This window comes from Pempheris klunzingeri, chromosome 13, assembly GCF_042242105.1.
Source record: "Pempheris klunzingeri isolate RE-2024b chromosome 13, fPemKlu1.hap1, whole genome shotgun sequence".
Lineage (NCBI taxonomy): Eukaryota > Metazoa > Chordata > Actinopteri > Acropomatiformes > Pempheridae > Pempheris > Pempheris klunzingeri.
In genome coordinates, this window is record NC_092024.1 from 25,073,528 (window position 1) to 25,101,374 (window position 27,847).

A 27,847-nucleotide genomic window follows, 5' to 3' on the forward strand; every position below is an offset into this window, starting at 1 on the left:
CGTGTTCTTATTGCAGGTGAATCTTTAGTGTTTTATTCAGATGTTAGAGACGTTTCTACTGGAATGAACATTCACGTTTAGACAATAAAAGTCCTTTAAAACCAACCAAAGTTACATTCTATCAACTCTCCACAGCGAGGGAGCAAATCTGAGAAGATCAAAATAAAGTTGTAATTTTGAGAGAACAAAAGGTGAAATATTACAACAACAAAGTCAGAAATTACATTTATAATCTAATCTAATGAACTTTTAGGAAAATATATTGGAGTAACAGCAGCACTGTAACAGTTTGCTCTTCTGAGATTTAATTATTCTGATGTTATCGTCACTATTTTACCATAAAACAACTTTATTCTAGTAATATTATGACTCTTTTCTCTAAATTACAACTTTATCATGTAATATCAGGACTCTAGAAACAGATCATCTCATGAAATTAAGACTTTGTTTAATATTAGTATATTTTATGACTTTATTCTCATTTCACCACTTTGTTTTTCTCACAAAGTTCAAACTTTATTCTTGTGATATCAGGACTTTTCCTCAAAATCAAGACTTTGCCTGATGTCAGAACTTTTTCCTGTAAATCACAACTTTTTTCTCGTGTAATTAGTTTTATTTGTGCAATAAAGACTTTTAGGAACTCAGATTTCATTCTCATATAATCACAACTCATGAAACTTGACTTATTCTGAAAATGAAGATTTTATTCGTGTTCGACTTTGTGACTTTTCTATTTTATTCTCATATAATTATGACGTTTTTTCAAATCATTACGACTTTGTTCTCCTTCATTTAGATTATTCTTGATTCTCAGATGAGCTTGCTCCCCTCGGGGCTCCGACACGCCGCCCATCGACTCGAACTCGAACTCAGACACGATGTGGTGACATCACGACGCCGTAGTGTTGCTAAACTAAAGTGCTGACGGCTGAACTGTCCCTCACAGGCCACCGTAGATATGACTAAGAACAATCAGGCTGTGTCTGTGTGTGATTTGTCAGACGTAATTAAACTCAACATCTTACTAAAAAAATAAAATCCTCACTGAGGTCGAGGGTCAAAGGACGACGTGTCAGCGTGACCTCTGACCTCTGACCTCTGACCTCCACTCAATGTTAGTGATTCAGGACCCACTCTTAAAGTACACAGAGGCGACTTCAGAATAAAAGCCTGATTATTCGTTCATGTGTTTGATTGACAGATCTGATCAAACGGCACTCAAACTGATGCCGTTTGTTTTACTTGCCTGGTGGCACCAGGCGGGTGGAGTCAAGATATCAGAGAAAACCTCACTGATCAGGAGCTAAAATACGGCCAAGTAATATTTTAAACAGCTTCACGTTTCCAGCTCTAACATCAGAGTAAGATTGTGTCTGTGTGTGTTTCTGTGGTCACTGTTCACAGCAGCAGACTTTTCATCTAAACATCGGAATTTGGGATGAAAACCTTCAGAAACGTGACTGAGGTGTTTCCTGTCACTGCTGATCATCTACTAAACCGTCTCAACTGCCTCAGACACCTTCAGCCATCGCTTCATTCATCAGCTGTTCAGGTCACATGGAGACAGTTTCTCTCTAAATAATCATCTAATATCTCTAAATAATCATCTAATATCTCTAAGTAATCATCTAATATCTCTAAATAATCATCTAATATCTCTAAATAATGATCTAATATCTCTAAGTAATGATCTAATATCTCTAAGTAATGATCTAATATCTCTAAGGCCAACTATCTTTGAGGAAATGTGACACTACATAAAGCTGATTGTTTTGAAACACTAAACAGAAAAAAGATCCTTTTAGTCCTAATGATCAGAAATATTCTCCACGTGTGAAGTTCCTGGTTATTTAGAGAGGTTCTGGTTCCGATCACCGATCAATCAGTGGTTCTTATTGCTGCTGAGCTTCACAATCAATGCCTCACTCTGGGTAGACTAGAGATGAATCGTCTCTCCTCTCTGCCTGAACCTGGAGGTTTAGAGATGATCAGCAGGAGGGAACGTGGACCAAACATCTGTTTGATTAAACGACACTCTGACCGTCTGCAACACGCCGCCATGTTGGAACGGCCCTGAACATTCAACGATCCGGCCAATGCCAGCGAGGGAGGAAGTGATGTCATAATATGGCTTCTTCCCGCCCCCATCTGCTGTCATTCTTCCAACATGGCGGCTTGTTGGACGTCATTCTTCATGTAGTACCATTTGTCCCAGGGGTCAGTGAACGCAGCACGGCGGGACGTCTCACAGGAAGTTGGTCTTGAGCGTGATGCTGGGGGAGGACTTGGCCGCAGCACGGCCGGCGGGGTTAGCGCTGCTAGCTTTAGCGTTCAGACTCTCCTGGTTTCCTCTGACGGCGGCTTCAAGGCGAGACTTCAGGTGGGGGGACGAGGCGATGAGAGACCTGGAGGGAGGGGGGGCATCAAATCAATACTGACTTGTCAATACTGACTTAAGTATCAATACTGATACTTAAAGGGTAATTCCAGTGTTTTCAAACCATTTGTCCACATCCTGATGTCTGAATGACTAAAGGAACAAAAGCCCAGCTGCAACACCAGACTCCATTGACAAAAACAGTATTTTTACTACACAGAACATGAGAGCAGCTGGTCTGCTGCAGCCTCAGTTTGTTTGTGTTACACAAATAGAACTGGATCCAAATTAACCCTTTAAATCACCAAAGTCACAGAATAACACAAACTCACTGACTGATGGAGGCAGCAGCAGAGCAGCAGCTCCTGTGTCCTGTTCTCTAAAACCCCTGTTTTAGTGAATGTAGTCTGGTGTGTGTGCTGTTTGTGGTTAAACCAAAAGGATCTTCCAGGTCTCTCTCTGTAGGGATCCTTTCCATGATGCTGTCACACACTTAGAATAACACTCTGAGTCATTTAGACAGCAGGATGGACAGATAGGACCCAGGGTTAGAGAAGTATACACCAATAGACACCTAGTCTGTTCTGAACCATCTATCAGATCATTAGTTCGATTAGAAACCCGTCTTGGGGGGTTGAGGACATGTGACGTGTTTTACCTGAAGACGGCTGAGTGCTGGGGGCCGAGACGCATCAGGTCTTTGAGCGCCGCCTCGTGGAGAGAGCGGGACGCCGCGGGGGCCGAGCCGAGGGCGTTTTCATCCAGGAGGAAGGAGATGAGGAGGGGCAGCAAGATGGCCACCAGCTGAGGACCTGAGGGGGCAAAACACTCACATTGGTCGGCAGAAAGAAGCTGACTTTACTAAAAGCTTCAGACTTCCCTCTGAGGTTTGGGGGAGTTGGAAGACAAAGTGGCATGAAGTGGAAACCCTCCAAAGGTGAAGCATCTGTGTTCCATCCCACAAACTGCAGGATGTTTTCCCAAAGATCTCAGATGTTTTCTGGCGTCTCTGGTGCTTATCAGTGATATCTTATCAGTGATATCTTATCAGTGATATCTTATTAGTATCAGGATCCTTCATCCATCATCTCAACTCTCTCATCCTTCATGTTTCTGGGCTGAAATCAGTGTTTCCTCGTCACTAAACCAGCAAAGTGGAATCTAAAGAGGGTGGACACACGTGATGATGCTGATCAAACCTCACATGTCTGACTTTAGAATCTCAAAGTTGTTTCTAACCCTCCTCTCTGCTCTCTGTACATATTCTTTAACTGATTAAAGGCCCTGAACGTCCCGTCTGGACTCTACACATTATGGTGCGTTCAGGTCTCCTGTTCGTCTCCTGTCACTCACGCTGGGACTCGTCTGCAGCCTGGACCAGGGCCTCCATGGCTCGGACCCCCTCCAGGACTCCCCGCAGCTCCTCTGGACTCTGAGGACGAGTCCTCTCCACCTTCTGAGGAGGAAACACGTCACATCCTCACTACACCGTCAGTACACTCCTAATATAACACTATAGACCTCCACTACACACACACACACTATAGACCTCCACTACACACACACACACACACTATAGACCTCCACTACACACACACACACACACTATAGACCTCCACTACACACACACACACACACACTATAGACCTCCACTACACACACACACACACACACACTATAGACCTCCACTACACACACACACACACACACACTATAGACCTCCACTACACACACACACACACACACACTATAGACCTCCACTACACACACACACACACACACACACACTATAGACCTCCACTACACACACACACACTATAGACCTCCACTACACACACACACACACTATAGACCTCCACTACACACACACACACACACACACTATAGACCTCCACTACACACACACACACACACACACACACTATAGACCTCCACTACACACACACACACACACACTATAGACCTCCACTACACACACACACACACACTATAGACCTCCACTACACACACACACACACACACACACACTATAGACCTCCACTACACACACACACACTATAGACCTCCACTACACACTGACACACACTATAGACCTCCACTACACACACACACACACACACACACTATAGACCTCCACTACACACACACACACACACACTATAGACCTCCACTACACACACACACACTATAGACCTCCACTACACACTGACACACACTATAGACCTCCACTACACACACACACACTATAGACCTCCACTACACACACACACACTATAGACCTCCACTACACACACACACACTATAGACCTCCACTACACACTGACACACACTATAGACCTCCACTACACACACACACACTATAGACCTCCACTACACACTGACACACACTATAGACCTCCACTACACACACACACACACACACACTATAGACCTCCACTACACACACACACACACACACACTATAGACCTCCACTACACACACACATACACACACTATAGACCTCCACTACACACACACACACACACACACACACACACTATAGACCTGATGAGACGAGGCTCAGGTACCTGGAGGAATCGAACCAGCGGTGGTCCGAGCGCCTGGATGTACGGGACGGCCACGGTGGGAGGAGCCTGAAACACTGACGTCAGCAGCTGATAACAGCGACTCACGACCTGCAAACAAGGAGGAGGAGGAGGAGCAGGAGGAGGAGCAGGAGGGTTATTATCATTCGCTCCACTGATCAGACGTGTGACATGTGATGTGCTGAAACGAGACAGTGGAAACAGACAATAAAGGAATAACCACACACACACGAGCTAATACAATCCTGGAAAACTGACCAGCGGGTCTTTGGCGTCCATGCTGGCGGCGAAGCGCCGCAGACAGAGCGAGTGCAGCGGCTCGGCGGTGCAGACGTCAGGACCAGCAGACAGCAGGAAGACGGTCAGAGCTGTGAGCAGGCTGACCTGATCTACAGAGTCCCCTGAACACACACAGTTTATACTGTTAGGTCTTTTCCTCGCCTCTCCTTTGCTCTAACTGAATAAATAATTAAAATACATTCTAAATAAAAGTGATTAAAGGAGTACCTGCGTCCTTTCTGTCCACATCCTGGTGAACATCATAATAAAAGTGTTTGGTTCCAACACAGTAACACAAACGATGGATCAAGGCGTGACTGTCTGTGAATGTAGTCTGGAGTTAAATGAGACGTCCCTACAGAGACAGACCTCTAAGACCCCTTTTGACCACCTCACTTTCTGCAAACACACCAGACTACATTGACAAAAACAGTAATTTTAGCTCACAGAACACAGGAGTTGCTGGTCTGCTGCCGCCTCCATCAGGTAGTTTGTTTTTATTGTTGTGTGACTTTGGTGCTTTAAAGGGTCAGTTCAGATCCAATATAGTATCTGTGTATCACACAGTAACACAAACACACTGACTGATGGAGGCAGCAGCAGAGCAGCAGCTCCTGTGTCCTGTTCTCTAAAATCCCTGTTTTAGTGAATGTAGTCTGGTGTGTGTGCTGTTTGTGGTTAAACCAAAAGGATCTTCCAGGTCTCTCTCTGTAGGGATCCTTTCCATGATGCTGTCACACACTTAGAATAACACTCTGAGCCTGTCAGTGGATCAAACAAGCTCTTTTAGTGGACCTACTGTGATCAGGTGCAGTTGTCCCAAAGGATCACGTTGCAGCCATTGCAGCCCGTTTGGTGGCTGCTGGCTGAGGTGATCTACTGGACCAGTTCCAACACTTTTACTACCTACACCAGGATGTGGACAGAGAGGACCAGGGTTAAAACACAGGGTTCAGAGTGCTGTACCAGAGTCCCAGAGTCCCAGCAGGGTGTTCAGAGCTGATCTCAGCAGCAGGTTCCAGGCTCCTCGGCTTTTCTCCTGTCGGCTCATCGGAGACGTCACAACGGACTTCAGGGCCTGAAGAGCCGCCTGGACCACCGCGTCCAGACCAGCCCCGTCCGCTGAGCCTGCTGCAGGGGAAAGACCCAGGAGCAGAGTCAGGGTCTCCGTACTTCTCCTCCACCACATCTCTGCATTCATCAGACAGCTTTAGCTACTTTACAGATCAATAACTGTTGCTCACTAAACAGATGAAGAAGAGTTCCTAAAATCTGGTGATTTGTCTGCACTTCTATTGTGTGTGTGTGTTACCAGTGTGTGTGTGTGTGTGTTACCAGTGTGTGTGTGGGGCTGCTGGACCAGCTCTCTGAGGACTCCCAGCAGCAGGTAGAGGACAGTGGGGAGGATGGACACGCTCCCTGCAGGACAGACAGCCATCAGGTCCACCAATCAGAGAGCCAGACGTAACGTTAGCGTTAGCACGTAAAGTACTCACCTTCTGGGGAGCAGACGGACGGCAGCTCAGAGAGGACACACAGAGCCGACGCCACCAGACGACAGTCACTGTCAGTCAGACTCCACACTGAACCTCCAGGACCTGCACACACACACACACACACACACACACACACACACACACACACACACACACACACACACACACACACACACACACACACACACACACACACACACACACACACACACACACACACACACACACACACATTACATGGACTGGACCTGGTCTATGTAGTCTGATCTGGACTCAGTTTGGAAATCTGGCCCAGACTTTGGAATTCCAGATTGGATTCTAGTCTGGGAACTGTTTGGAAATTGGGTCTGGACTTTGGGATTCTAGCCAAGAATTTGGCCCTGGTTTTAGCCTGGTCCTGGTTTACAGTCAGGTCTGGATTCTGTTTGGAAATCTAGTCCGGTTTGGATTGTTGTCTTGAATTCTAGACTTAATCCAGTCTGGATTCAGTGTAAATAGTCTGATCTGGACTCAGTTTGGGATAGTAGTCTGGGTTCTGGTCTCCAGTCTGTAATCTTTGCTCTTCATCTACGCTCTGTGGACCCCCCCTCCTCCTCGTACCGGTTGGACTGGTCCCGGCCAGTTTGGGGCTGAGCTGTGGAAGTTTCCGGACCAGTACGCAGAGGCAGAGCTCCAGCGCTCCGAACACCAGCGAGCGTCCGGGGATCAGACCTCCGGTGTCCCGCCCCTCGCCGAACTCCGGCAGCGTCTCCTTCTCCGCCGCGCCGTCGTCCACTGTGGAACGATAAAGTTTTACAGGCTGTGTGGGGGGGGTGTTTACAGATGTACAGGTTGAAGCAGAGAGCTCACCCTCGGCGCTGTGGCGCTTCTCCCTGACGTGCTCCTGAGCCGCCGACACTATCTGTCGCAGGAGCTCCAACACGGCGAGCTGAACGGACGCCGACTCTCTGGTCACCATCAGGCGGTGGAGGACGCTGAGCAGCTCCACACTCAGAGCCTGCAGACAGACAGGCAGGCAGGCAGACAGGCAGACAGACAGACAGACAGACAGACAGACAGACAGACAGACAGACAGACAGACAGACAGACAGGCAGGCACACAGACAGACAGGCAGGCAGACAGGCAGACAGGCAGGCAGACAGGCAGACAGGCAGACAGACAGACAGGCAGACAGACAGACAGACAGACAGACAGACAGACAGACAGTCAGCAGGGTTCTAGTCTACAGTCAAATTTCTGTCCTGAATCAGGTCTGAGCTCTGGTTTGGCCTCCTGCCGCGTCTCACCTGGTCGTTTCCGATCTTGGCTCGGGGCCAGGACACTTCCAGCAGCACCTGCAGAGCCTGCAGACAGGAAGTGATGTTCTCCATCTGGTCCTCAGAGTGCGGAGAACACAGGAACTCCACACTGATCCCTGACGGAGGAACACAAGACCAGCTCAGTGAGTGGAATAAACCCAGCTTCAGTCTTAAAGCCCACTGGGGGTGTCCTACCCAGTATGAGATGCAGCCTGTCGGAGTTGACATCCTCTGGACTCTTGGCTCCGCCCTCAGAGCCGGTGTGTCCCATGGAGGTGGGCGTGGCCGGCCTGGACAGGGTGGCAGGGGCGTCGTCTGAAATCACAAAGCCTGCAACACACATTCACATCTGGCTGTTTAACACCTGACTGAGGAGGAGGAAGAGGAAGAGGAGGAGCAAGAGGAGGAGCAGGAGCACTGACCGGTGCTGTGGAGCCAGAGGGAGGTGGCGTGGAGGATGGGAGCCCAGGAGGAGGAGTAATGAGCTCTGGCCTGGTTCAGCGTCTCTGCTGTGTAGAAAGAACCTCCTGGAGGAGGAAGAGGAGTCATGAGGGAGGAGGGAGGTCACAGAGAGCTGATGTCAGAGGAACAACCTGCTGATCCATTTCACTGAACTAACGATGAACGAGGGCAGAGAGTCACAACTCTCCGTCTTCTACTAGCTGCTCACTGCGGGGTTTGTTTCCATGGTGACAACAACAGGACGTCCTTCCTACCTGCCGCAGGTAGCTGTGATGCGTACTCCGGCGGGAGGGTCAGCAGGGCGTAGTCCTGCAGCGCCGCCAACCACAGCCGGCTCAGCGTCGACAGATCTGATTGGACCAACCGCAGGAGGCCGGCTCCTCCCGACTCGGAGCCTGAGCCGTCATTGGCCGCAGAGGAGACGGACAGGTCGGCCGTCCTGCCGGAGATCTCCTTCTGTCTGCTCCTCTGAACGGCGACGATATAAACCTGAGAGAGAGGACGGCAGTGATGAGTGAAGTCATGCAGCAAGAACTGAGCTCGCTGCTTTTTATGGACACACATTTTTAGATTTTTAATCACATTTAAGGCCAATTTCAAACTCAGCTGTGACGAACACACACTGTCAGGTGAAAAGTGAAAAGCCCACCTGGGCCCAGGCCTTGAGCACGGCCAGAGTTTCCATCGTAGCCGTGGCCTCGTTGTACAGCTGGCCGCACGTGTCCCTCCCAGCCTGGACTTTAGCCAGTGAGGAGGCCAGGAGCTGATGGACACGCCGCAGGTCGCGCAGGTCACTGACCACTCCGCTGGCGATCCAGGCGCTGCACACCTGCACAGGAGAGGACGGGATTAAAGGTGACAGCAGATTAAGTAACGGGGTGTTCAGAAGAAGAAACGCAGCCCGTTTGATCCTGTTAGAAACACATTTAAAGCAGCAGAAGAAGAAACGAGGCCTGTTTGATCCTGTTAGAAACACATTTAAAGCAGCAGAAGAAGAAACGCGGCCCGTTTGATCCTGTTAGAAACACATTTAAAGCAGCAGAAGAAGAAACGAGGCCTGTTTGATCCTGTTAGAAGCTCCAACATCAGTTTAACGACCAAACCAGCTAAATCTGAGCAGAAACTCTCTGACACTCTCCTGATGGAGGTGGAGGAACATGGAGGACGGAGGGAAACCGGACCACAGCCTGAACGCCACACAGACGAACCCAGAGGGATTTCAGGGTAAACTTGTCCGGATTATTAAAATCATAGTTTATTGATGACGGATCACCTGACAGGCCTTGGCGGTGACGTCAGGAGGGGCTTCGGCAGTGAAAGCTGGTCTGAGAGCAGCTCCAACCTGCACACACACACACACACACACACACACACACACGCGCACACACGCGCGCACACACGCGCACACACACACACACACACACACACACACACACACACACACACACACACACGCGCACACACGCGCGCACACACGCGCACACACACACACACACACACACACACACACACACACACACACACACACACACACACACACACACACACACACACACACACACACACACACAGTTACTGACATTATTTATTCAGCACTAATGAAAAACATGAGGTTGAGACAAGCTGCCTTCAGGCTGTGAAGATCAGTCACATGTTCACTCAGTGTAGAAAACACGTGAAGGACGGTCTGAACAGTCTGAAGCTTCATTTATTCTGTTTAGACCAAAGATGTTCACTGTATTTCTGCAGTTACAGATAAAGATCAGGCTACGCTAAACTGCCATGACACTGTTGGCATTTATTCTCACTCTGACCCAACAGGCCCGTCTGAATGTGCACAGTGACTGGGAGCAGTGGGGAGACTCTGCTTCATGTTCCTGGAACCTCTGGATGTGCCGACGGCTTCGTTATTATCAGACTGAGAACATCCACATGTTCAGGAGAGCAGGAGAGGAGCGGCCATGTTGGATGGTGCTAATAGATTAGCCTCCTGCTAACTGTAGCCTGTAGCTTGTGTGTGTTGGCTAACGTTCAATCACAGTTTCTAACTTTATTCATTCTGGCTTTTTTGCCTGTTCCAGATTTCTGCCTGTAGGAAGGTTTCACTGGTTTAGAAGCATCTTCACTTTATTCAAATTGAGGATCTGATGATAAAACATGACTGCAGACACTGAACGCTTCAGACGTTGAAGGAGTGTGTGAGTGTGACCAGTGGCTGGTCCTTACGTTGGCCTGGTACTGCTCCAGGATCACATGACCGGGGAACTCGGGCTCAGGGATGGCTGAGAAGCGTCTGATGATCACCAGCAGGGTCTGCAGACCCGCCAGGCGCAGCTGGTCGCTGTGGTCTGTCGCCGCCATGAACGCCATGCGGACCAGGTCACCGAGATGGAGGACCAGGAAGTCTGTGGGGGGACAGGACGGAGTTCACGGCGGTCTGCAGCGTCCACGGACACAAAGTGACCACGGAGGGGGGGGGGGGCTTACCGGTGGACTCGTGCAGGCGTCGCTCCTGAGCCAGCGCCATGTCGAAGTGAGCCGGGTCTGCAGTCTCACACTGGGCGATGATGCGACACACACACTCCATGGCGAAGCGGCGCGTGGCCCAGCGCAGCGCCGTGAACGGGCCGCCGGACTCCGACCGAGCTTTGAACGCCGAGGAGTCGTCATCTCTGGCGGGGTCCGCCTCCTCGTCCTCCTGACTCGCCTCAACCGGAGCCCGACAGTCTGGAGGAGAGTCGGCACCGAGGGTTAATCCTGACCTTTAACGCTCAAGGGCCACTTACATTTCCATGGCTCTCTGCACACACACCAGACTACATTCACAAAAACAACAGAGCCGCATTACCACCCAAAGTACACAGGACTACCCCTTTAAAACACTGAAGTCACACAATGCACAAAAAACTTTACAATCGAGGAAGAAATAAAACTGCAACACTCTGCTGTATAACAGCTGGGTCTCACCAATCTGAAGAGGTTTTATGTTGGTAAAACCATTTGAGGATAAATTAATTTCAGATTTATCAAATACACACATGTGGAGAATGTAAATAAATAAACAGCTTCACCCCACCGGTGCTTGCAGACAGGACGTCCTTGCAGAGTTTGAGCCAGTGTCCCAGTTTCCCGCTGGTGGCGCTGGACGCCATCATGTGGACCAGAGTCTCCTGGATGTCCCTCCTCAGACCTGGATCTGACTCCCGGTCCAACAGCGTGAACAGAGCTCCTTCCAGACCCACCTCCTTTATGGTGACATCTGCACATGGAGGGGGGGTCAGGTTCCAACACTTTTACTACCTACCAGTCATTCAGACACCAGGATGTGGACACAAAGGACCAGGGGGAGAAAACTTCCTTTAAAGTAGTTTCAAAATAAGAGCACTTTAGCCGCCTGTCCTGATGAGAGCAGACCGTCTCACCCAGCTGTGTGTTGTCTCGTCTCGGCAGCTCTTTGACCAGAGTCACGGCGTGCTCCGACACCTCCAGCGCCTCCCGCTGCACCAGCTGCCGCAGACACGCCACCACCGCCCGCCGCAGACACAGGAAGGAGCTGCACAGGTGGGCCTGAAACACACACACACACACACACACACACACACACACACACACACACACACACACACACACACACACACACACACACAGGGAGGAGTTAATACTGAGACAGCAGCTGTTCTCTGCTGGCAGGGTTAAGGTTCATCACATGCAGCTACAGACAGTGTTTCCTCCCGACTCACAAACTAAACATTTACATCAAGTGATGAGTATTTTAATGACTGATTCACCTCTTGATGCCCCCCCCCCCTTTTTGTTTAGCATGTGGCTAAGACACAACCTAGACTACATCCGTTCAGACACGGCTCACAAACTCTACTCCTGCTCCTCGCCAGATCTGAATCACGTCACCTGGGACGTGCTGCAGGCCAGAACACCTTCTGCATCCTGTCAGCTGTAGGACTAACTGTGGGGGGGCTGGGCAGGGTTTAGCTTGTGGTGTCACTGGTGTGTGGACTCTGAGCCCCTGCTGGGATCTAGGAGGTTAATCTGACAACTGCTGTCCTCTAATCTAGTTGTGGAGAATACAGATCACGGTAACAACATGATGTGTTTGGGAGCTCCTCCTGGAGGAAACACTGAGTAGTTTCACTGTGGGACGTCACGGCAGCCAGAGGGGCCGACGTGTTCAGGCACTACTGTGAGTGAGGGGACACGACAAACAGTTACTGAGCAAACGGTGTGAGAGTGACCTGCCACAGACAGACTGAGACACCGACAGGAGAGTGTTAGGATGTTAAACTTCTAAAAGCTCAACAGAAACACGGTGTTTCATGTTGTAACGGCTGCAGTGACACTAGAGGTGTAACGGTGTTCACTGACCAAACAACCACCGTCAAAGCGGTTTCATAAAACAACAAGACACCTGCAACAAAGCACCGTCAGCTGGAGCTGCAGTCTGATTGGATGGAAGTCAATGAGGAAATGATTTATCAGCTCAGTGAACAGTTTCTGCTCTCAGTCTCTAGTTTACTGTCTTCTTCAGCACAGCAGGACGTTCATGTAGTAAGTTAGGGTCCATTTAGAGGAAGAGGGGCGGGGCTACCTGCTCACTGACCAATCAGAGGAGGGTCCTGTCTGAACCTGACCAATCAGAGGAGGGTCCTGACTGAACCCGACCAATCAGAGGAGGGTCCTGACTGAACCCGACCAATCAGAGGAGGGTCCTGACTGAACCTGACCAATCAGAGGAGGGTCTTGACTGAACCCGACCAATCAGAGGAGGGTCTTGACTGAACCCGACCAATCAGAGGAGGGTCTTGACTGAACCCGACCAATCAGAGGAGGGTCTTGACTGAACCCGACCAATCAGAGGAGGGTCTTGACTGAACCCGACCAATCAGAGGAGGGTCCTGACTGAACCCGACCAATCAGAGGAGGGTCTTGACTGAACCCGACCAATCAGAGGAGGGTCCTGACTGATCCTGACCAATCAGAGGAGGTCTTTGAGGAACGAACGTCTCTTCTGGCTCCAAAAAAACAAACAAAGATGGCGACACCCGTGAAGCCAAACTCGAGGCTTCAAAACGGCTGTCCACAAACCAACAGGTGACGTCACCGTGGCCGCGCCCACCTGTAATATCCAGCTTCTCGTTTTTCAAAATAAAAGCCCCAAATGTTATTCTGCTGCAGCCACTAGAAATGTGCTGAACTATGATCCTAAAACTGAGGCGACAGACCAAACCGTGGATTTCGTGTACCGTTACACCTCTAATTAAAACAGCCATTTAAATGAAAAAAAAAAACTCCACAGCAACAGAAAAGTGTCGAGGCAGAAAGAAGCTGAAAAGAAGGTGAGACAAACAGCAGCTTCAGAGGACCTACCAACACAGAATAATCCAACAAGATCTCCTGCAAGACACAGAACAGGGTCAGAAACACACACACACACCTTCTTCCCTCACACCATCAGCATCTTCATCACCTTTCTTAAACAAATGACTCTTTTACAAAAAGCTTTTTAGTTATAGTAGCACTCCTTTTCCTCCTAACATGTCTGATCTGGTGTATTATTATGGTCTGCTGTTTTTATCTTATATTACTGTTTGTTTCTGGATTATTTTCATTTGTATGAAATCCTGAAATGTTTGAATCCTGGTTCAACCACGTAAAGGACTTTGCTTTGAAAAGTGCTGTAAAAATAAGGTCTATTATCATCTTTTAAAGGAGAATTCCTGTTTTTACATAAATTTTTATGCTATTTTTACACAGCACAGGACTTTTGCTGTGTTTTAAAGAGTTAGTTAAAACGTTTAGAAGAAGCTGTCGGTGCAGATTAAACTGCTTTAGATGAACAAAAGGAAATAAATAGACTCAGAACCGAAAGAGGTGGGGTCACTTCTACAGAGTCAAGTAGCTCAGGTGTAGCTCAGGTGTAGCTCAGGTGTACTCACACAGAGAGCAGGTACGAGGCTGGCCAGGTTGACGTGTGGCGGTGAGAACATGTGCAGCTGCTGCAGACAGGAAATGGCTCTGGCCTGAACCAGACAGTCCGGACCGTCCTGCATCACGCCACATCCCACCAGGCAGCTGGAGCGCAGACCAGACACCGCCGCACCGTCACCTGGCACACACACACACACACACATCAACACACACACATCACCGCCGCACCGTCACCTGACACACACACACACACACACCACTGTAACACCTGGGTGACGGTACCTTGCAGGTCGGGGCCCAGGCAGGTGATGAGGGCGTGCAGGCAGCGTCCCAGGCTGTAGTGCACCTCGGTGTGGGTCGGTGGAGCCGACAGCAGCAGCCGGAGCACCAGGGCGAAGGACGGCTCAGCGTGGGCGCGGTACAAACCACCGGACAGGTCGACTATCAGAGACAGACTGTGGAGAGACCAGGTCTGGACCGTGCAGACACACGGGGACATGAGAGTCAAAACAAAGTCAGAGAATAAAACAGGAAGTCAGCAGGGATCTCCTCATGTGTTGATCTTTTAGTTACAATCCACAGATGTGACAGCGGACAGACGTGTGTACCTGGACCTCCGGCGAGGTGCTGTCCTGGCTCAGGGTGAACAGGACTCCCAGGCAGGTGGACAGGTGTTGAGGTGAGCTGATTCCTCCGGTGTAGCGGTACAGCGCCCCCAGAGCCAGAGCGTAGCCACTGCGAGACGCCGCGTCCCGAGCCGTCTTCAGCCTGAGTGGTCGTGAAGAAGAGCAGCAGAAAATCACTTTATGGCCCAGCGCTGATCCTCAGTGCCTCACCTGAGACAAAGAGGAGCTAAGGTGGTCTGGGCGAATACTGGATTCTGATTGGCTGCTGGATGTCCGTTAAAAAGTGATAATGGCCCGTGAATAGTTACATTAATGACCGCCGCTGACAGGAGCGAGCATGAGATCAGGAGCTTTTGTCGGCCATTTTGAAAAACTGTACAAGCGATTAGACATGCGGTGAAATTATATTTGCTGTTATTCACATCAAATCTGGCTAGCTTAACGTTAGCTTTGTGGCTAGCTTGATGTTAGCTTTGTGGCTAGCTTAATGTTAGCTTTGTGGCTAACAGCTGAGCCAAAGGGATCTATGATGGACAGAAATATCTCCTGTTGCTGCGTCGTATCTTTGATCCGTCCTGTTTCCAGGAGGATTGAAGTGTTTCCATGGCAATAACAACCTAATGGGATGGTAATGACTGTTCCAGGTATCAGTCCGACTGTCAGGCGTTACCGGGGAAACAGAGTTATGGCTTTTGAAAAAATTTAGATTTGCAAAACGCATGAAAATATAAATGAATGGTTTTATATTTTTTTATTATATGTCCATAATCAGGAATGAATGGACTCCGGAGACAACCGTCCTCCTTCTCTGCCTCTACGTCGTCCATTAATTCCTGATAATAATAATAATGGACACCTCGTCAGGCAGTATCTCTTAATTATCCCATAAAATGTTAAAAACAGGGTTACAGCACACCGCTGACCAGAAACCACAATACAGGGAGACAAAAAACTCCAAGACACCAATTTCTCCTTCCCTGGTTCTGTCACCTGGTCTAAATATAGCACCTCAACACACTGATATATTTGGATCTCACTGTTATTTTAAGCTTTTCTTGAACTATTTCTGGTTTGGTACGTGTCTGTCTGTCATAATGCTTCTGCTGTTGTTACTTTAAGATCACACAGAAATCTGGAAATAGATTCAAATCAGTCTGCAGACGTGCTTCATGTCGTCAGTGCACTGGTGTAGTAAAACCTAAAACAGAAAAGCGAACTCTAAAGAAACATCTTTCCGGCCCACTCCTCCTACCTGTCGAAGCACAGCAGGGAGATGGAGACGGTGAAGCCGGGGTCTCCGACCACCTGAACCAGCCGGGCCAGACCCTCAGCGGCCAGACAGCGCAGCAGAGGACTGGCGCTCTCCAGGGCCCCCGACAGCAGGGACAGCGCCGGGGAACGCACCTCCTCCGGCCCCAGAGAGCCCCGGGTACCGCCCTGGTGCTGAGGACGACGACACGGTTTAGTTCTTCTTCACTGTTACAACTTTATAAAATGATATCAAGTCTGTTTTCCTGCTTGCTGGGGAGTTCTGAGGCCCCCAAGTGAACAAAGAATAGATCAATGCATCTTAAACAGAAGTGACGACAACAGTGACCAAGAACCCCAAATAAAACCAGATATTTGTCCTCTAAGTGTGGGTGCTGACAGGTGTGGTACCTTCAGCAGGCTGCAGAGGGCGGCGCAGACGTGTGTCTGGACGGTCTGCTGCCGCTGACCCTTCAGCTGGTTCACCGTTTCTACAAACTGCTCCAAAATCTTCACTCTGAGAAAGACAGACAGAGAATGTTGAGGTGTTTCCACCAAACCAGAAAATATTCACCCTGTGTAGCTCGATCAAGTAAACAATGATGGGAGAACGAGCAGGCTAACGCTTGTGCTAATTAGAGCTAGTGCTTGTGCTAACAGGGGCTAATGTTTGTGCTGACGGGCTAATGTTTGTGCTAACAGGGGCTAATGTTTGTGCTAACAGGGGCTAATGTTTGTGCTAACAGGAGCTAATGTTTGTGCTAACAGGAGCTAATATTTGCGCTAACAGGGGCTAATGTTTGTGCTAACAGGGGCTAATGTTTGTGCTAACAGGAGCTAATGTTTGTGCTAACAGGGGTTAATATTTGCGCTAACAGGAGCTAATGTTTGTGCTAACAGGAGCTAATATTTGCGCTAACAGGGGCTAATGTTTGCGCTAACAGGGGCTAACGCTTGTGCTAACTTGCTTCATAGTACAGTGCAAACAAAACCTAGAATTAAGTAGCAGATACACGTTTTCAGAATTCAACGGGTGTTTGACAGGCACATCTTTCACTCAAGTTGAATTTTCAAATCACCTGGTGTGATTTTACGTCAAACTCTTTAACTGAACTCTTTAAAACACAAGTCACAGTATCACAAACACACTGACTGATGGAGGCAGCAGCAGAGCAGTAACTCTGTGTCCTGTTCTCTAAAATCAGTGTTTTAGTGAATGGAGTCTGGTGTGTGTGCTGTTTGTGGTTAAACCAAAAGGATCTTCCAGGTCTCTCTCTTTTAGTGGACGTGCTTTGATTGGACACGGTTAAAAAATGCCGTAGCTACCCTTTAACCTGTCCTGGTTGGCCTGTGACCAGCAGGTGAGTTACCTCTGAGCGGAGATGATGTGGGGGTAGAGCACTCCAAAGAGGCGGACGGTGGCGGCAGTCAGAGCGACGGGAGGAGGAAGAGGAGCAGGAGCTTCCTCACTCTTCTCACACAGACTGAAGGCGTCGTTGTCCAGAGAGCCTCCTCCCACACTGCTGCCGTGGAGCTGGAAACCAAGCACACCCTCAGCCGTTAGCATGCTCCTCAGCCCCGCCATGCAGCGCTTGTGTCATCAGGCATTCAGTCACCTGTTCTTCGATGTATCTGTGGTCGGTGTCGTGGAGGGCGGGGCCAGCCAGCGGCAGGTCGTCACGGTGACAGAGGGGGGGCAGCAGGGTGAGCTCTGAACACGGCTGGTTCAGGTTGTCTTGGCCGGACAGATCACCCACCAGCTGGTTCATCACCAAACCAAAACTCTCTGCAGGAGGAGGACAGAGAAGAAGAACTCTTCATTTAACTCTTTCTACTAGAAAAACTGTCAACATTTTAAGAGACGAATACCCAGAATTAAAGGAGCACTCTGGTGTTTCTACCCATGATCCTCTCTGTCCACATCCTGGTGTCTGAGTGACTGGTAGGTAGTAAAAGTGTTGGAACTGGTCCAGTAGATCACCTCAGCCAGCAGCCACCAAATGGGCTCCAACGCCACCAGACTCAATTGACAAAAATAGTAATTTTACAGGGGAGTTTCTGGTCTAGTGCTGTTTGTGTTATTATATGACTTTGGCAGCTCCTGTGTCCTGTGAGCTAAAATCAGTGTTTTAGTGAATGTAGTCTGGTGTGTGTGCAGAGAGGAATATAACATAATATAATATCTGATGCTGCTCATGTGGGAATTCTTGAATCCTTAATTTTGAATTCCTGAATCGTTGGGTCTCTCTCTAATTAAAGAGTTTGGTCTGACCTGCTCTTCATGTAAAGTGTCTTGAGATAGCGCTGTTGTGAATTGGCGCTATATAAATAAAGATTGATTGATTGATTGATATAACGGCTGTTTGTGGTTAAACCAAAAGGATCTTCCAGGTCTCTCTCTGTAGGGATCCTTTCCATGATGCTGTCACACACTTAGAATAACACTCTGAGCCTGTCAGTGGATCAAACAAGCTCTTTTAGTGGACCTACTGTGATCAGGTGCAGTTATTTTGAATGCAAAATATGCAAAACTAGGGCGTTAAAAATAGAGATATGCTTTAAAGAGTTTATGGACACAAAGAAAGGAGAGAAAAACTATTTGAAGCAGAAAACAACAAAGGAGAGAAAATAAGATGGAGGAGAAGGTTGTTGTTACCTTGGTAGGTGTGTGGAGGCAGCAAAGCAAGCAGCTCATAGACTCTCAGTCTGTAGACGACCGACCAGCTACGGACCGAACTGCTGTAAGACCTGACGAGAGCTGGCAGCCTGGACACACACACACACACACACACACACACACACACAGGCACACACACAGGCACACACACAGGCACACACACACAGAAATTACTGTACCTAACTTCTTGTTCTGCATGTGTGTTAAACTGATTAAACTTCTAACCAATCAGGTACTGACTTGCTGAGCAGGGCCACAGCGCAGGCCAATGGCGTGAGCAGACGGCTGATGATGTCATCAGTGACGAGCTCCCTGCAGTGCAGCAGCAGGTTCTTCATCGCTGTTCAGACACAAGAACACGGAGGTTTAACGTCAACAGGACCAGAACAGTGTAGGTGTTGTTAAAGGGACAGTTCGCCCCAAAACACAAAAATGGCCGACATCTACGGCAAAACCAGTTTAATACTGAACAAGAGAAAACATGAAGTCCTCCATGACGACTTTAACCTTAAAACCAAGTCTGAACCCCCAAACGGCCCTTTGAGGTTCTGAGGACCAGACAAGAGGTCCTCACAATGTAAAACCTAAAGTTATTCTCACAACTTTACACACACACACACACACACACACACAGGAAACTGACCGCATAGCGCCCCAGCCCGTCCTTCCAGCGTAACCTGCCACGTAAAGTAGTCCCCTCGTCGCAGCTCCATCTCCTGCTCTCTGAGTGAGGCAGGAAACACACACCGCCACAGGAGGAGGAGACGCGACAGGTGGTGCTCCACCACAGCTGGACCTGGACACACACACACACACACACACACAGGAAGTAACCTTCCACTGTGACGGCTGGATGTTTTATTCCTCTGCGTCTACACACAGTTTAGAAAAGTTTTATTGTTCTTAGATCTTTAGTACAAATGTAACGTTTGTTCTCAGGTGTTAAATCAATGGGACACTGGACACTAGCTATTAGCATGTTAGCATGTTAGCATACAAGGGTGTTCATGACTGCTGCATTGTAGTAGACATCAAGTCTGATCGATTACATCAGATTTTTTTCACCCAACAACGATGCTCAGTTAGCTAAGGTATTAGCCTTGGGGGTGGGGGGTGGAGGGGTTTGAGGGGGGGGGCAGAGATGTTGTTCAGGAGTTCTTACCCAGAGTGATGAGAGAGGAGACGAGCAGCCAGCCGGCCTGAGTCCTCTGCAGAGAGATCCGACTGTTCTGAGAGGCTGAACGCAGGAGGTCTTCAGCCAGACCCAGCACCACCTGCACACACACACACACACACACACACAATAAAGATAGAGTCTATTACTGTGCTGTGTTGAAGGTCCCATAGATGGACATTTATTTACAGATACAATCCAGGAAGTGTGCAAAACAAGGACATGAAGAGATTCTTTCCAGTGACCCACTAGAGGGCTTTTATTGTGAAGGGGATACAGGCAGAAACAAACATGTAGCAGCAGACAGGAGAAGATCAGAGGGCGGGCGGCCTCAGACAGGACAGATAACTACAGGCCACCATGTTTCATCTGGTCGTGTGTTTTACCCACCATGCCTTTGGTGTGCGGTATTCCCAGAGGGCAGTGCTGCACTGCGGCCACCAGGGCGGCGACGGCGGCTCCGTACCCGGTCACAGCTTCGGGGGAAGACTTCAGCGCCACCAGCCGCTCGCCGCAGCGGTCCAGCAGCGGTGTCCCCTGGGACGGCATCGCCATGGCAACGCAGCGCAGACACCAGGCGGCGGCCAGAGAGGCCGACGGGATGGGGTGGAGCAGGACGGAGATCACCGTGTCCAGGAGGGCTGAACGGACAAAAACTACATGAGACCACGACAACTTCCTGCAGCCAGGACAGAAATAAAACTGTTTTCATCTGATTAAAACCTCTAGTTAGTAAAATACTAAGAGTGTAATTAATAAGTAGCAGTATTAAGTATTAATAAGTATTAATAAGCAGCAGAAGAAGAAACGCAGCCTGTTTGATCCCGCTAGAAACTCCAACATCAGTTTAAAGACCAAACCAGCTAAATGTGAGCAGGAGAAACTCTCTGAAACGCTCCTGGTGGAGGTGAAGGAGGGGGAAAGACAGAAGGGGAAAATCTATCATCTCTGGTTTCAAAAAACAGCAAATGAGAGTTATAATTTCAGCTGAATGTGGAGTTTTGATTCTGCTGATATATGATCAGCTCCTATTGATCCACAGCCTGTTTTGGGACGCGTCAGCTCTCCTGTGTAACAGATCCAGAGCCTTCAGAGGGAAACATCGCCGAGTTGAACCAGACCCACCATGTTTAAGTCAGACTGTGTGTGTGTGTGTGTGTGTGTGTGTGTAGGACCTGTGCTGCTGTCGGTGAGGAGGGGGGCGGCCGTGGATCCCAGTCCCTGTATGAGTCGTCCCAGTTCCAGCAGGCAGCAGAACAACACGTGTTGACTGGCTGAGACGTCTGCAGACGAAACTCTGGTCTCCACATTCCCATCAGTCAGAGCTGCATCTACAACACACACACACACACACACACACACACACACACACACACAGACACAGACACACACACACACACACACACACACACACACACAGAGACACACACACACACAGAGACACACACACACACACACACACACTATTTAGTTTCTTTAAATCTGACTGCAAATTATAATTGAACACAGGTGGAAGTCACGGTGGCGTCTGTGTTGTGAGGACGTCAGTCCAGTTATTCATCGTTAGTTTGTGACTTTAATCTCAGAGGATTCTTCTGGGAGTATCACCCCCCCCCCCCCTCAGTTTTTACCTACAGAGGCCCTTTTACTTCTGACGGCTTCGAATCATTAATAAGTGAAGTCACGTGTCCGTATCCACGCCCCCCCCCACTCACCGATGGCTCGTTTCTGGTCCGCCACGGCGAGGCAGAGCTGTTTGGCGGCGTTGGTCTGAGCCTTCTCCCCCAGCAGAGACCCCAGGGTGCTCCTCAGGATGAAGGAGACGCAGCGTCGGGTCACCACGGCGTCGCCCGCCGTCTGCGTGACCCTGCCGTGGGACGCCAGCTCCATCAGCAGGGACAGGAAGGCCGGGAAGTTAACCTCCAACCAGGAGCCGCCCAGGGTGGAGACTAAGACCACACAGGCCTGGGGAGGAGGAGGAGGAGGAGGGGGAGGAGTGAGGGGGAGGAGCTCATTTCAACCTGCTCTTCTGGTCGATAAATCTCGACTCCACTTGTTGCCGTGGCGACCCACCTGCGTGACCCCGATGCGGACGTCCTTGCCGACGGAGCTCGTCCCCTTCAGCATGTCCCCGCTGGCTCGGAGGAAGCCCGCCCCGCCCCGCAGGAACCCCCCCGACAACAAATCCATCACCTCCTCCAGGGAGTTCCGCCCCCGCCCGGCCGGCCTGGGGGCCGCTGGGGGAAAAAAAAAGAGGAGGAGAGAACAAGTCAACGTCCGTCCATCAGCACACGTCTGCTCCTCCTGATTCTCCCTGTCTGAGGAAGCTGCTGCTCCCAGAAGTCAGTGAAGCAGAATGAGTGAGAAAAGACTTCAGACTGGAGAAACATGGAGGAATCAGACATGTTGTTCATCAGAGGAGACTAAAGAAAGACAGAGAACATGTTGATCCAGAACAACAGTGGATCTAAAGATCTGTGAACCTCCAGAAGAGATCTGAACTGTTTCAGGTTCTACTTTGAGCGACGGAGGTTTGATAGAACAGAAACATTTCCCCAGTGGGGTAAACACCTTGAACTTCTGTGTGCAGCACTACAGTTAATGTCCTCTGTTACACAGACGTGCTGTGTCCGTCCTCCGTGGTCGTTCGTACCTGAGGGCTGTCTGGGCTCCACGGCGGCGGCCAGCAGCGTCCCCAGCAGCGTGGCCACGGACACTCTGACGTTGTAGTTGGATCCTTCGAAGGCTCTGAAGCAGAGCGTGGCCACGTTCTCCAGCTCGCTGCTCCACAGGAACGCCGCCTCCCTCTGCAGCTCCAGCAAACACTGACGGGACGAGACAGAGCCGTCAACGGACAGGCTACAGACAGGAGGGAGGGTCGCTCTGACAGCTGATCTGTTGTTACCTTGGCAGCGGCACAGCGGACCGCCATGGATCGGTCCGTCAGACAGGTTCTGGCCGCCTTGTAAACGTCACGGTGACACGGCACGGCGCTGACGCCCAGACCTCTCAGGATCTTCTCCAAACACAACATGATCTCATAGCGACCCTGAGACTGAGAGAGGAAGAGGAGGGTGACCTCATGGCGCCACAGATGTTAAACCTCTGTTTGACCAGAGGAGCCTCACAGATGTTATTATAGTGAACAGAAAGGGATGTTTACCAGCTCACTACAGAGAGAGACCTGGAAGATCCTTTTGGTTTAACCACAAACAGCACACACACCAGACTACATTCACTAAAACAGGGATTTTAGAGAACAGAATAAGGGCGTGACTTTGGTGTTTTAAGGATTTAGCTCCAAACTGAACTAACATTTAAAAGTTAGATTGAATTCAACAATTCAATTTGTGTAACACAGAGTAACACAGACTGACTGATGGAGGCAGCAGCAGAGCAGCAGCTCCTGTGTCCTGTGTGATAAAATTACTGTTTTTGTGAATGTAGTCTGGTGTGTATGATGGAGCGATATAACGGCTGTGGACTTGGGAGGACTCATTTTGACCAAACAGGGTCCTGCCTGTGTTTGGGGGGGAAAGAAGTGACAACAAGCTGCTGAGACACCAACAGAGAAGCAGACAAACCTCGGCGCTCTTCATGGCCTTCAGCAGGTTGGTCAGAGTGTCTTTGAAGGAGCCGGCGAGCATCCGGCCGAGCTGCTCAAACAGAGCGCCGAGACACGCAATGGCTGCCCTGAAACACGCCACGGAAACAGAAACATCATGTCATGGAAACAAGTCGGGTTGTTTTATGTGATGTTTTGCTCCGTAGTGAACTGACAGAAACGTAAAACTCCTCTCTGAATCTACGCTGGAGAGAATGTCACTATGTGAAAGCTCTTTTTTCCCATCTTTCCTGTGTGCCCTGAACGCAGCCAGACTTACAGTCGGGTCGGGAGGCCTGACGGAGAGTCGTCTTTGCTGCGGATGATGTCATTGCACCTGTCCACCAATAGGCTGGAAAGAACGGGGTCTCCCGCGCGGTAGAGCAGGGCCAAGCAGTGGGCCAGAAGCCAGCGGGTCGGCGGGCCGGGGGAGCCAATCAGAACGGCCGTCAGCTGATCGATCAGGCGCCGCTGGTTCTGTTTGATGTCGGCCTGCAGAGAAGACACAGATTTTTAAAGTTCAGGATTCTCTGAAGACATTTAGGGTCATTTCCAGGGTCACGTGACCTTCTCAGACGTGCTAAAGGGCCACCACAGCTCTCACCCGCTCGGTGGCAGGAAGGAGCTTCTTCAGGTGGTTCAGCCATTCAAAGATGAACTCGGCTCTCTGGTGTTCACCCAGCTGACTGAGCGCCTCCTCGTTCAGCAGGAGGCTGTGAGCTCGCTCCATCCTCCTCCTCTTCTTCTCCTCCTCCTCCTCTCAGCGAGGGTGAAATCTTCTGTCCTGCTTCGCCATCACGAATCCTGTTAGACACAAACAGCCGTTATATCAACACACCAGACTCCATTCACAAAAACACAAATTTAACCTCAGAGAACACAGCAGCTGCTGGTCTGCTCGGTATGTCACAAATACTCTGTTGGACCCAAACTAACTTGTGCAGAACATTATGATGTCACAGTCAAACTGACCTTTGACCTTCTGGATATAAAATGTCATCACTTCATTATTTTATACTATTAGACTTCTGTGTTCACCATCTCCAAGATCTCTTCAAAGCCACCAGACTCCATTGAAAAAAACACTGATTTTAGCTCACAGGACAGAGGAGCTGCTGCCTCCATCAGTCAGTGTGTCTGTGTTACTGAGAGACTTTGGTGTTTTAAAGAGTTCGTTTGGATCCAACACAACACAGGAAAAGGACTGAGGAGGGGGTGGGGGGGCAGGAGGGGGGCAGGAGGGGGGCAGGCTGTGGGAAAAACGCGACCTGGAAGACAAACAACGAAAAGCGAAGGAGGACGGAGACGTCAGCGTGTCACACAGGACTGTCGGCTCTTTGTGTCCCACTGACGGAGCCGATCAGACCGGAACCAAGAAACAAGAGACTGAGAGCAGCTCATTAATGATTCAACACACACACACACTCTCTCTCACACACACACACACACTCTCTCACTCACACACACACACTCTCTCACACACACACACTCTCTCACTCACACACACACACTCTCTCACTCACACACACACACTCTCTCACACACACACACTCTCTCACACACACACACTCTCTCACACACACACACACACTCTCTCACTCACACACACACACTCTCTCACACACACACACTCTCTCACTCACACACACACACTCTCTCACACACTCTCACAGAGTTCAGAGAGACGCTGGGAGACTAAAAATAACCGTCCAGAGAAAAACACTTTACTGCAGAGAATTAAAATTTAATGGAGGAAACCTCTTCAGCACCTGAACCGTGTGTGTGTGTGTGTGTGTGTGTGTTAGATATAAAGGTGTGTAATAATAACCTGATCATTATAGAATACCTGTGCCCACCAATCAGCACTTCTGTTACTGATCAATCATTTTCTCCATTAATCGATTCATGTTTCAGTCGATAAAACATCAGAAAAAAGTCATTTCAAAACTATTCAGCTGATCAGAATCTAGATCCAAGAAAAGCAGCACATTTTCACATTAAATCACCCAAAACAATCTGATCAGCCGTCTGTCAATCAACTAATCAATTAGTCGACAGCTTGTCAGCCACTACAGCAAATACACGAGCGACACTTGTTCTATATTAAATGAATTATTTCGCCCATCGAATGCATCATAAGAAGTTTATTACAGATGAACCACCAGAGCAAAGCTGATTCTGGTGTTATTGATCCTATTGATCCTATTGATCCTATTGATCCAGCTGGTACAGATGGCTTTACATGCTGCTGCTGCTTCATCTGTAGTAATCCACCATCGCTGCTTATTGATCACATTCTGTTGTACTGATCTGATCTGATCTGATCTGATCTGATCTGATCTGATCAGCCTGAGACGTCAGACTCGGAGGTAAAACACACCTTCAGCAGCGTTTTCACCTGATCGACACCTGTGCCTGTGACCACGCCCACCAGTGATGTCACCTGTACATCACTGCAGTGAGGTGAGCACGGACACCTGTCTGGGGGGGTTAAAGGGACATGTTGTGGATTATTCAGTGTAATGGCAGTGAGGGGGGCTACAGGTAAACACCGTTCACCCACATGTACGTTCAGTGACTCACACCTGAGTGACAGTCAGAGCTCCTTTAACCCCCCAGCGTGTCACCACCCATCAGTGGGAATGTCTGCTCATTAACATAAAGAGTCCTGTCAACTCTCAGGCTCCATCAGAGGAGTGTTAATGATCAATAATCAGGTGAAAGCCAGCATGCAGGAGGAACAGAGCAGACTTCTGTCAGGGAGACACCTGACTGCTTCACTTCACTCTGATGAACCAGACTACTGTCAAGTTTCCTGTTTTACACACAAATAAAGTGACCCCAAACGCACCAGTGGCCGGTACCACGTGCCCCACCGTCCACCAGCAGCTCCTGTCAGCGCACGAGCTGCCGAAAGGTGAACAAGTGTCCCGCAGCCTTTTATTTCTCCTCCCAAACCGGACGGGTCCGCTGCTAGCACCGGGTGGCTAACCGGTTAGCTAGCGAGCAAAACTTTGGAGACAAACGGGGAGAAAAGCGGAACCGTTTACCTGCTGCTGTCGGTTAACGGTCGGTGGTCCGGACGGTACCGTGTCGGCGGCAGAGACCTTCTTTCACCTTGTTTTCAGGCTCTTCAGGTGTCCGGACAAACAGCGGAGCCACCGGAGACTGAACCGACCCGCGGAGAGCAGAGCGTCAAACCAGCGGAAGTGGCTACAGCGCACATCCGGTCACCGCATTTCAAAATAAAACAGTAAAAATTATAGGAAACGTGAGTGATAAAATGAGAATATCAGAGCACAGACACAAAGTTCTGTTAGTCAGACAGTTTGCATTCATTCCCACAGTGAAGACTTTTAGAGGAGCCTTATTGTTTTACTTTGTGGCACAACAGTAAACTAAATAATGATCATAAAAGCTCCACCTCTGTGTGACATTATGAGTCCACATGTACATCTGCACTGTTACCAGTGTTATCGAGGTCCTGCCTCTGATTGATTAGTTATCAGGTGATGTGTGGAGGGAGCAGAAGTAGATACATAAAAAGGAGAAAGGAGTTTTTCTTTTTATTGAAATGTATCACAGACATAAACACAATTCAGTGTCTGAATAAAAGGTACATTTAGTGCATATGTTCAGGTGATATAAAACAGGTGTGTGACTGATGTTAGAGTGTTTACCTGCAACACAACAGCCAGCAAATCCTCATGATAGCAGAGCTCAGATTTATGATAAAGTGATTTTAATGTCTGGGCCTCTTATTATTATTATATCATTATTAATATTTTTATTTATTAATATTAATTAATATTATTATTGTTGTTGTTGTTACTATTATTGTTATTATTCCCACTTACACTGGAGCTTATTTCTATTAAATTAATTTAAAATGGTTAAAATGTTCATCTTTATGTGAATCTTTTACTTGGAATACAAAAAGTAAAAGGACCATCTGTGTCTTCATTCATTATTTTTAGTTTGAGGTGAAATGTTTTTGCGACAGTGAACCATTAATGTATCATAAGAACTTTATTTGTCCGTTTTGTTGTAATAAATTCATGCTTTTATTTTTT

General features: G+C 49.0%; 1 protein-coding gene across 1 annotated transcript; it reads right to left on the minus strand.

The window, feature by feature from the left end:
- Positions 1-418: 418 nt before the first annotated feature.
- On the minus strand, positions 419-26,953 carry heatr5a (HEAT repeat containing 5a). The gene is made up of 42 exons (XM_070842654.1): positions 26,825-26,953; positions 24,379-24,578; positions 24,055-24,266; positions 23,755-23,863; positions 23,076-23,225; positions 22,824-22,995; positions 22,244-22,407; positions 21,886-22,135; positions 21,346-21,501; positions 20,561-20,811; positions 20,159-20,270; positions 19,640-19,792; positions 19,237-19,336; positions 18,976-19,085; positions 17,936-18,105; positions 17,690-17,853; positions 16,731-16,836; positions 16,324-16,514; positions 15,054-15,213; positions 14,728-14,917; positions 14,454-14,623; positions 13,885-13,911; positions 11,925-12,069; positions 11,579-11,761; positions 10,990-11,229; positions 10,729-10,907; positions 9,776-9,844; positions 9,152-9,331; positions 8,757-8,991; positions 8,463-8,567; positions 8,236-8,370; positions 8,029-8,156; positions 7,591-7,738; positions 7,342-7,515; positions 6,742-6,843; positions 6,581-6,664; positions 6,212-6,376; positions 5,225-5,367; positions 4,949-5,056; positions 3,734-3,836; positions 3,039-3,192; positions 419-2,408 (listed from the first exon to the last, which is right to left on the minus strand). Exons 2-42 carry the CDS (start codon positions 24,502-24,504, stop codon positions 2,249-2,251), a joined length of 6,183 nt encoding a protein of 2,060 aa, XP_070698755.1. The 5' UTR covers positions 24,505-24,578; positions 26,825-26,953; the 3' UTR covers positions 419-2,248.
- Positions 26,954-27,847: the final 894 nt, after the last annotated feature.

What these genes read in the sequence shown, in the direction of transcription:
- heatr5a (XM_070842654.1), bottom strand. Translation starts at nt 24,504, where the DNA reads ATGGAGCGAGCTCACAGCCTCCTGCTGAACGAGGAGGCGCTCAGTCAG. An exon ending in CCCTCTGCAGCCTGCTGAAG is followed by an intron (nt 16,515 to 16,730) that starts GTACCACACCTG and finishes CGTCGTCCTCAG; the next exon opens with CACCAGGGCGGTACCCGGGG. An exon ending in TCCCTGCTGTGCTTCGACAG is followed by an intron (nt 15,214 to 16,323) that starts GTAGGAGGAGTG and finishes ACGACCACTCAG; the next exon opens with GCTGAAGACGGCTCGGGACG.